The 10682-nt window shown below is 46.2% G+C and overlaps 1 protein-coding gene and 1 long non-coding RNA gene across 2 annotated transcripts; one reads left to right on the top strand and one right to left on the bottom strand.

Moving 5' to 3' along the window:
- Nucleotides 1–1193: 1193 nt before the first annotated feature.
- LOC139353534 (uncharacterized) lies at nucleotides 1194–2666 on the top strand. The gene is made up of 2 exons (XR_011604845.1): nucleotides 1194–1249; nucleotides 1317–2666. It is a non-coding gene; the product is annotated as an uncharacterized lncRNA (long non-coding RNA).
- A 925-nt stretch (nucleotides 2667–3591) lies between these two features.
- LOC139353613 (uncharacterized) lies at nucleotides 3592–5624 on the bottom strand. The gene is made up of 4 exons (XM_070997967.1): nucleotides 5471–5624; nucleotides 5289–5377; nucleotides 5108–5215; nucleotides 3592–4767 (listed from the first exon to the last, which is right to left on the bottom strand). The coding sequence occupies exons 1-4, from the start codon at nucleotides 5622–5624 to the stop codon at nucleotides 4369–4371; spliced, it is 750 nt and encodes a 249-aa protein (XP_070854068.1). The 3' UTR covers nucleotides 3592–4368.
- Between the last annotated feature and the right edge of the window lie 5058 nt (nucleotides 5625–10682).

Genomic DNA, 10682 nt, shown 5'->3' with positions numbered 1-10682 from the left:
GCATAGCGCGCTGGGCGTTTGAACTGCAGCAGTACCAGTTTGACGTCACCTACCGACGCGGGAGCCAGAACATTGTTGCAGATGCACTTTCTCGACAGCCTTTGGAAGTACTTCAGATGATCCAGGAGGATAAGCCGGGATGCACATGGTACCAGCGGATGCTGAAACTTGTTCAGGACAGGCCTGAAGATTACCCGGACTACGCGTACGAGAACCAACAGCTCTATCGGCATATCGGATCCCGACCTGACGACGAAGACTCCGTGCCCTGGAAACTGTGCGTAGCCAAGGAACACCGACAGCGAGTACTGTCGGAATGCCATGACCAGCCGACGGCAGGACATCTCGGAACCAGGAAGACAACCACCCGCATCGCCCAGAGATATTACTGGCCAGGTCTTTTCCGCGATATTGCCAGGTATGTCCGCAAGTGTGACACTTGCCAACGGTTCAAAGTCAGCCAAACCAAACCGGCGGGTAAAATGTTCACCAGACAGATTAACGAGCCGTTCGATACTGTCTGCGCCGATTTTATTGGCCCCTTCCGCGATCCAAGAGTGGGAATACGATGCTGCTCGTATTCTTCGACGCCTTTTCGAAATGGGTTGAGTTGGTCCCCTTGAGAAAAGCTACTTCGGCGCATCTCGAAAAATCCTTTCGGGAGAGGATTTTGAATCACTTTGGTATTCCCCGAACATTTGTCTGCGATAATGGGACACAGTTTACGAGTCGTTCATTCAAAGCCTTCTGCAAGCAGGCGGGAATGGAGATCCAACATACAGCACCTTATACTCCGCAGCAGAACCCGACAGATAGGGCCAATCGCACCATTAAAACGATGGTCGCCCAGTATATCGAGGACAAGCAGACGACGTGGGACGAACTTCTGCCCGAACTGAATCTGGCAATTAATAGCAGCATCTCAGAATCAACCGGATTCAGTCCAGCGTTTATCGTCCAAGGCAGAGAGCCACGACTCCCAGGAGCCTTGTATGATGAAGTGACTCCAGGACCAAGCCAAGCGCCACATTCACCCGAAGCGAAAGCGGAATTGCTACGGGACATTTTCAAGGTAGTACAGGAGAACACTCAGAGAGCTTCGTTGGAGCAGCGGAAGCATTACGATCTCAGGCGACGTGCGTGGAGACCGACCATAGGATCGCTGGTCTTCGTAAAACAGCATCATTTGTCAAGGGCAGCGGATAACTTTGCCGCTAAGCTAGCACCCAAGTACGAGGGCCCGTACAAAGTAAAGTAAAAACCCAGTTAGTAATCGTTAAGACAAAGCACTAATACCCTTTTGTTCTCCCCTACAGACATGGCGTCGGACAACCCGTCACACCTGTGGCGCATGACAACACGCAAGCCACGGCCACCCACATTTCTCAACGCCCCCCGAAGTAGGAGGGGAATGTGAGGAGTCGTTTGACCCCTCACAAATAGCGCCACCAACATCGCCAGCGCCAACAGCATCGGCCGCCAGCGCCAACAACATCGCCAGCTAGCAGCTACAACATCGCCAGCGCCAACAGCATCGGCCGCCAGCGCCAACAACAACGCCAGCTAGCAGCTACAACATCGCCAGCGCCAACAGCAAACAAAACCCTCGCGAATAACTTTGTAAAAAAAAACATTGTACAGTGCATTTAATATATAAGCTTAGCCAATAATCATAAGATTTGTAGTTATATTGATACACAATAATTATTTTAGCTCAGCCTAAGCGATAGGTTCTGTTTACCTTTTCCCCCTCCGTTCTCACATCAGCAGTAGCCACACACACACACACACACACCAGGAGAGCAACGAAATATTCACCACGATAAGTGCAGCGCCGCACAGGAGCAAGCGAGAGAGGACATGCGATCGAGGAGGAAAACAACCCCCGAAAATTGGCACGCGCCAAGGGAAGAGCGAGAGAAAAGGAGTACCGAAACTTCGACAAGTGGAAAAAACCCAGAGCAGCCGAAAACTTGAACAAAACGCGGCGGCAAAGCTTGACTAGCTCTCTTTTGGAAAAGGCGGTGCACGGGATCAGAAGGGCTAGGAGTCATTTTTGCAAAGGCGGTGCACGGGATCAGAAACAGGAGCTCTCTTTTGGAAAAGGCGGTGCACGGGATCAGAAGTGCGAGGAGTCATTTTTGCAAAGGCGGTGCACGGGATCAGAAACAGGTCTCTCTTTTGGAAAACGCGGCGCACCGGACCAGAAGTGCGAGCAGTTCACTTTTGGACTTTTGGAAAACGCGGCGCACCGGACCAGAAGTGCGAGAAGCAGGGGACTCTTGCAAAGGCGGCGCACGGGATCAGAAGTGCGAGCAGAGCATATTTATGTGGACAACAGGAGTCTTTTGCCTTCGGGCTGATGCCAAGTGACCCAGGAAGGAGTTTACCTAGACGACCTCGAGGAGAGTGTGCCTGCCCAGGACCAGCGGCGGAGCACCCGGAGTCACGCGTGTGTGTGTGCGTGAGAGTCCCGTGCAATGAGAAATTTCTCGAAGGCCTCGATGCGGTTTCGCCATGTTGTTCTTTTTCCCTTTACTACTTTGATTTCTGATTTGATTTCCGAGCTGACTACACCGAGAGAAAGGGGTGGACCCAACTTTATAAAACCTGTTGCTCATTAATTAAATAAAAATATTTCTCAGATATTAAAAATACTACGCACTGCCACACCCTCTTTCCAAAGGAACTTCGGGAAATATTTTTTTAAAAGGAAAATTTATTCTTCTTCTTCTATCACTGCCGGCTGTATTGAGCCAACTCGCGCCCGACTACACTGGGAAAACAAAATAAAGTAGAAACTCGAGTTACAAATGATTCAATAAAAATACCCCAATAAATGTAATTCTCGCCTGATTTTAATGCAACTCGTAGGGAAAAAAATCCAATCAAGCTGGCCACGCATAAATATGAATATTTCCAGACAAATGCCTAGATTTTAGGCCATTAATTCTGCCCTAGGGAAAAGTTGTCCCCATAATCGATCCCCTCTATCTCGGCCTTCTCGTAGCGAATGCTATGAGCCAGGCCCAAATGCGCGTTACCGCTGACGCTTTTCACTCTGCTACAGACACCGAATAAACTGTTTCTCTCACTCCGTACCCCGGTGGCTGGCACTCTACATCTCACGCCAGCCAACCGATTTTCGTATTAGACCTTTTTGTCCCATATCATTACAAATATTTTCGGTAAAGAGACCCTGGCGGGACTGAGTATATCCCAGCCTACGAGACTTCTTTACAACTTTCAATGTTGTTTTGCGTCTGTTGTGTTTGCTTGCTGTGGCCGCTCGCTTGTGATTTCCGTTTGTTGCTGTTTTTTGAATATAAAATAAACGACGCGCCGAAAGTAATTGTTATTTGTTCCCCGTGCCCCGTGTTTTTTTTTCGCGTCTAGTAGTCCTTGTGCCCGTCGAACGGAAGTGTCAAACTCACCAGTGCTAGTCGCCCCAGTTGTGCAGTCAGTAGGACCACAAGTTTCCACACACGACAGGCCTGTTTGCTGCTCTCTCTGCCCGGCAAACAAACATTTAGTGAATATTTTCTACACTTTTTGTTCGGTCGTGTTTTTTTTATTTTGCTAAAGTCACGTTGTGCCATCGGTATTGTTTTCGTTTCGGTTTTCGGGAAACAGTGCCGTTGTTCGTCTTGGGGGTCTAGTGACCTTGCGCGACCCGCACCATGGACCTGCGCAGCTGGCGTAAGGTCCTTATCCAGTAGGTCATCGAGTGTCGCTTCACCGAACACAACTTCATCACACTGGAGCAGTCGGACATCGATGCCTTCTTCTCGATCTACGTGCAAAAGGCCCAGGTGGCGCCGGTAGAGGAGGAGAACGCGCTGCCGGCCCAGCCTGGGGAGCACCGCTCCCCCCTGCAGAACTTCCTCCGAGATCATTATCCAGAGTTCAGTGCCCACATAGATGGCCGTGGCCAACTTGTGACCGCGGACTACGTGTATGTCTACACACTGCTCCTGCATTACTCATGCGTGAAGCAGCCCAGCGTGTTTATCCACAGCATCTGCAAGAAGCTGCCGGAGCTAGTGCAGACCTGCATCGCAAACTTCTTCGGCCAGACGTTGGAGCAACAGCTGACGCGCCAATTTCTCCGCCAGTCTATGAACAATGTGGCTGTGATTTACCGCCAGGGCGTCCAGATCAGCCCCAGTCGTCCGAGCTGCAGCACCATGAGTCCCGAACTGACCATTGACACCACACCGGACACATCCTCGTCCACATCCGCATCGCCTCAGCCGCCGAGCAGCACGCCACAGATCCGTCATCCAGCGCCTCCAAATGTCCGCCAACGAAATGCTAGCAGCGCACCCGGGAGCTGCACGGTGTTCGCGCCCAGCTGGAGGTGGTGTCCTACGAGAAGACCATACTCGAGGAGCAGCAAACGGAGAAGGAGGACCTGATCATAGAAATGCTGGACAACACTGATGGGGCCAGAGGGTCAGGCTCGATGCTGTGCTTCTCGACGAAGCAAGCCACACTCTCGCTTAGCTCCAGCAAGATAGCGTTCTGCTTCTGCAGCTCTTTCCTCAGCTCGGCGTTCTCGTGCTCCTTCTCGCGCAGCTGCTTGTCGACCACAGAGCTGTCCAGATTCTCGGGCGTGGTGTTCGGGGACAGGGAACAGTTGAGCAAATCCGAGGACGCATTTAGAACCTTACGTCGGTTGTGTAACTCCTCGCGCGCTTCCTGTAGACAACGACCCAGCTCCTGCTTGTCGCGCTTCAGGCTGGATTCCTCCAGGCGCTGTTCCAGCTATTCAAGAAGAAAAACAAAAAAAATATAAATATATATTTATGGAATTTTGGGTAGGTATTATGTAGGTACTTTGAATTTATATTTCCTAAACAGCGCCCTTTTTCGCCAATATTAATTTTAGAATTATGTACCTAGTAGCTTTAATTTAATTAAATAATTAACAACCATTAAATATGAATTCAAAAATATTAATTTAACAAATAAAATTCCCTCTCAATACCAAAAGTGTGTACAGTTCCGACCCAAAGGTGACTAGTTTTTCGCTGATATTCTCACAAAATTCGCCGGATTTAGTTCTTTTGTGTAATGCCCCCATAAAATCAGACAGGTAGCATACCTGCTCGACAAGCACGGATTTTTCGGCGCGCAAATCCTGTAGCTTATCGTTAGTCTCGGCTATAATGGCCTCCTTTTGGCTGCTTTCCTTCATCAGGCTTCGCTTCAACTGAAATGAGGAAAGTTTTATTATTGGTTTATGGCACCAAGTACCTGTGACCATCTGGTGGTCTACTACCTACATGATCGAACTCATTTAGCACGTTGTCGGCATACTCACCATTCTGGACGGCGTTCTTGAGCTTGGCAGTTGACTCTTGGCCATCATGTTCTCTGTAATGGGAAAAAACGATAAAATATGTTACTATCATATTTAACTACTATCAGAGGGATGTAAGCCACAAGATCTATGAGGCATTCTTACCTTTGTTTAGCGTTTTAATCAGATCCTCCTCCGCTTGCTGCCCTTCGAGAACGGTCTTCTCGTAGGACACCACCTCCAGCTGGGCGCGAACACCGCGCAGCTCCCGGGTGCGCTGCTCCAGCAGCTCGGTTCTGGGTGTGAGCGGAGCGGACATTTAGAAGCGCTGAATTTTGTGTGAATATCAGCGAAAAACTTGTCACCTTTGGGTCGGAACTGTACACACTTTGGGTATTGAGAGGGAATTTTATTTGTTAAATTAATATTTTTGAATTCATATTTAATGGTTATTAATCATGTTAAGCTACTAGGTACATAATTCTAAAATTAATATTGGCGAAAAAGGGCGCCGTTTAGGAAATCTAAATTCAAAGTACCTACATAATACCTACCCAAAATTCCATAAATATATATTTATATTTTTTTTTGTTTTTCTTCTTGAATAGCTTAAAACGTCCGGGAACAAACTACTCGCGTGCGTGGACAGAATCCGGGAGCTGGAACAGCGCCTGGAGGAATCCAGCCTGATTGTATCTTCCAGGGAAGATACAATCAGCTCCCTGAAGCGCGACAAGCAGGAGCTGGATCGTTGTCTACAGGAAGCGCGCGAGGAGTTACACAACCGACGTGAGGTTCTAAATGCGTCCTCGGATTTGCTCAACTGCTCCCTGTCCCCGAACACCACGCCCGAGAATCTGGACAGCTCTGTGGTCGACAAGCAGCTGCGCGAGAAGGAGCACGAGAACGCCGAGCTGAGGGAAGAGCTGCAGAAGCAGAACGCTATCTTGCTGGAGATAAGCGAGAGTGTGGCTTGCTTCGCACAGCATCGAGCCTCTGGCCCCATTAGTGTTGTCCAGCATTTCTATGATCAGGTCCTCCTTCTTCGTTTGCTGCTCCTCGAGCATGGTCTTCTCGTAGGACACCACCTCCAGCTGGGCGCGAACACCGTGCAGCTCCCGGGTGCGCTGCTAGCATTTCGTTGGCGGACATTTGGAGGCGCTGGCGATCGCGATGATCAGCTCGGCGGCTGAGGCGATGCGGATGTGGACGAGGATGTGCCCGGTGTGGTGTCAATGGTTAGCTCGAGACTCATGGTGCTGCAGCTCGGACGACTGGGGCTGATCTGGACGCCCTGGCGGTAAACCACAGCCACATTGTTCATAGACTGGCGGAGAAATTGGCGCGTCAGCTGTTGCTCCAATGTCTGGCCGAAGAAGTTTGCGATGCAAGTCTGCACTAGCTCAGGCAGCTTCTTGCAGATGCTGTGGATGAACACGCTGGGCTGCTTCACGCACGAGTAATGCAGGAGCAGTGTTTAGACGTACACGTAGTCCGCGGTCACAAGTTGTCCACGGCCATCTATGTGGGCACTGAACTCTGGATAATGATCTGCGTTGGAATAAAAATGGGTCTCATTATTTGGCTAGTTTTAAGCAACAAGTTAGGGGAGGAAAATCCTTGGAAAATCCCAAAACCTTTTCGAGGCGCCAAGGGAACTAGCTTAAAAGAGGACTTGAGAAGTGTACATACCCTTGCATGTCCTATAGTAATCTAAGGTTTCACTAAAATTGTATAAAATGGCCATTAATCCTTGAATAATCCTACTATTTCAACTAGTTTATTGACAATAAAGTGAAGTAAAGTAAAATGGAAGAAAGAAAATCCTTTGAAAATCCCAAAATAAGAAAATAACTAAATTAAAAAGGGGAATTTGGTATGTACATATCTAAAAAGAATTTATAATCCCTTGTATTTATAATCACAATTCAATATTTGACTAAATAGGAATAAAATAAACATTTGCCCTTGAATAATACTTATATTTCAACTAGTTTTATTGAAATTAAAAAAAATTGCTCATATAATCAGTTCTATAAGTTAAATATCAAGTCGGTTAGGGTCTATACAAAGTCCTTCCTTTTCCCCATGAATGTTCCTATATCCAAAACATTTTTTTCTTATCTAGATATGAGGTAATACACCCTGACAGTACTGAAATAATATACAATGACCATTAGTCCTTGAATACCATTATTTCCACTTGTTCTGTTTACAACAAAGTGAAATTCTCATATAATCAGTTCTTTAACAATCGACTCTGGTAGGTGCCTATGTTTTTTCTATATGAAAGTTCCTATATCAAAGGTGTCTTGGAATGTAGACTCATGACATTTGGGCAACCATGACTTTGAAAAAATAGTATCCCCTATAGTATAGTACAGTATTGAAAAAATAGTATAGTATAGTAGTAAAATAGATGAAGGATGACAACCCTGTTTTTCAGGAGACATGACATGCAAAATTATTTCGGGCTGGAAATGCAAAATACCCGAACTCACCTCGGAGGAAGTTCTGAAGAGGCGAGCGGTGCTCCCCGGGCTGGGTCGGCAGCGCGTTCTCCTCCTCCACCGGCGCCACCTGGGCCTTTTGCACGTAGATCGAGAAGAAGGCATCGATGTCCGACTGCTCCAGCGTGATGAAGTTGTGTTCGGTGAAGCGACACTCGATGACCTGTGTCGGGAAATCGCGTAAGTGGATGGCATCGGGAAGACCTGCGAAGATCCCAGGATCTCTACTACTTACCCACTGGATAAGGACCTTACGCCAGCTGCGCAGGTCCATGGTGCGGGTCGCGCAAGGTCACTAGACCCCCGACGAACAACGGCACTGTTCCCCGAAAACCGAACCGAAAACAATACCGATGGCACAACGTGACTTTAGCAAAATAAAAAAAACACGACCGAACAAAATGTGTAGAAAATATTCAATAAATGTTTGTGTTTGCCGGGCAGAGAGAGCAGCAAACAGGCCTGTCCTGTGTGGAAATGTGGAAGCCTATGCTCCTACTGACTGCACAACTGGGGCGACTAGCACTGGTGAGTTTGACACTTCCGTTCGACGGGCACAAGGACTACTAGACGCGAAAAAAAAATACACGGGGCACGGGGTACAAATAACATTTACTTTCGGCGCGTCGTTTATATTATATTCAAAAGCCGACGCTAGGGATGGGAGAAATGTATCAAAATCGATACTTTTCGTATAAAAATAAATATTTATATCGTGATATTTTTCAACTGACTTATCGCTGTTATCGCTATCAGCAACGTAAGTGACGGAAACGTAAGTGCGTAAATACAAATAAATATTTATGTCCTTCAAATTAGCGTCGGCCTGTTAGCAATGTCCGTCAAATTAGCGTCGGCCTGTTAGCAACGAAAGTAGAACGGTGGAATTTGGAACATGGGGGCTCTTTTTATTTTTAAATTTTCTCGCTTTTTGGGGACCAAATCGAAAAATCTAAAATGCTAGATTGTTAAGAAAGAAAAGATCTATCGATCTAGGTAGGTTTGAGACACATCCGAGGTCTATTAATGTTTCAAAAATGCATTTGAAAAATCGTGTCCCCACAATTTTCTTAACTGCTCCCCTCACAGAGGTTGTGCCAATATGCACTATAAGCCAAGCTATTGGGGGTTAATTCAAGCTCCTTTTCTGAAAGTTTCATTAAAATCAAACCCACAGTTTTCGAGAAAATAGCCTAACAGTGACGCAACCTCGGATTTTCCCCATACAAAAAAGGGGGCAAAAATGAAATTACCTACGGCTCCACTCCTAGAAGTTGTGCCAACATGCACGGTATATGGGTAGATAGGGGATAATCTAAGGAGTGTTCTGTGAAAATTTTATCAAAATCAAACCCACAGATTTTGAGAAAACTGCTTTACAGTTGGGGGTGCTAAAAAGGTTAATAAAAGACCGTTTAATCCAGAAACTGAACCTTTAGATACTAAGACATGAACCACAATGTAAACAGCTTAGCCATGACAATCATTCGACAATAACTTTCTATAACTTTATACAACTTTCACAGAGGTTGTGCCAACTTGCACGGTATCGCATTAGAAGGGGCATCATTTTAGCTAATTTCTGAATAAATTACAGGCAATTCAAATCCACAGTTTTCGAGAAATTCAAGTATTTTCAATTATGGCTTTTGCCACGCGGTCACACTGTCCAGGCCAGCGAGAAATCGTATGCACCCGTGACATCAACCATCAAAATATATATGCAAATTTTAATTAATTCATACAACTCTCACAGAGGTTGTGCCAACTTGCACGGTATCGCATTCGAAGGGGCATCATTATAGCTAATTTCTGAGTTAATTACAGGCAATTCAAACCCACAGTTTTCGAGAAATTCAAGTATTTTCAATTATGGCTTTTGCCACGCGGTCACACTGTCCAGACCAGCGAGAAAGCAAATTCAGCCAAGACATTTACCACGAAAAGGTATTTATCGATATATCGCCAAGTGCCAAGCTACGACCTACAACACTTAATTGAGCCAATCGAATACTTTTGGCCGCCAAGTATTGAAAAATATATATTTTATGTTTCAAATTTTCATTGTGATATGTATGCACCCCCTAATTGGTATTTATTTCCCTATTATTTTAATGTATAATTCATCGAAATCGAGCCAGTGGTTTGGTAGAATTTAACATTTTATTGATTTAAGAAAAATATAAAAATTACCTATTTGCTATTGTGGAGTTGCCATACTGCCGAACAGAATCCCCGTTACTTTGAATTAGAAGCTCGTACAGAGAAGTAAAGTGAAAAGAAAATAAAAGCTGAAATTTATAATAAAACTTAAAACATAGATACATCATGTGTAATTTATTCGTATTAAAACTATTTTGCTGCTCGCTAATGCGATTAGTGTGAGTGCTGGCAGCGCGGTTGCCAAACGATTTAAAAATCGCTTAACAGACAACACATCCGCGGCCCAGCTTCATCGCGCCCAACATCCCAGCTTCCACAAAGTGCATATCGATTTCCTTCTGTGTCGACATGTTGATGTCCCAGTGCCACAGAGAGTCTGCTGCATCATTTCTAAGTCTCCTCCGGCTTTTGTTTGAGTTTCGATTCGTGACTTCTCCATCCTGGTTGAAAGTAAATCCGCTCGACACAAAAGGAGCGCGCAGAAGCACACGGAGCATAGCTGGTACAGCGAGGAGCACTCTTCAACTTCCTCCCTCCCCGGCATCGCTACCTTCGTTATCCTTATCATTATCCGGCATACGCGCGGAAACATCGTCCACCCCGAGTAAACAATGTTGGCGCCTGGAAACACTCAAGTGCAATATTTGGCAACAATAACTTAATGTCTACATAAGGTTTTTTCGGATCGTGACTGCAACTCCAGT

The sequence above is a fragment of the Drosophila suzukii genome, chromosome Y (genome assembly GCF_043229965.1).
Source record: "Drosophila suzukii chromosome Y, CBGP_Dsuzu_IsoJpt1.0, whole genome shotgun sequence".
NCBI classification, from domain to species: Eukaryota; Metazoa; Arthropoda; class Insecta; order Diptera; family Drosophilidae; genus Drosophila; species Drosophila suzukii.
This window is presented reverse-complemented; position numbering and strand designations above follow the sequence as displayed.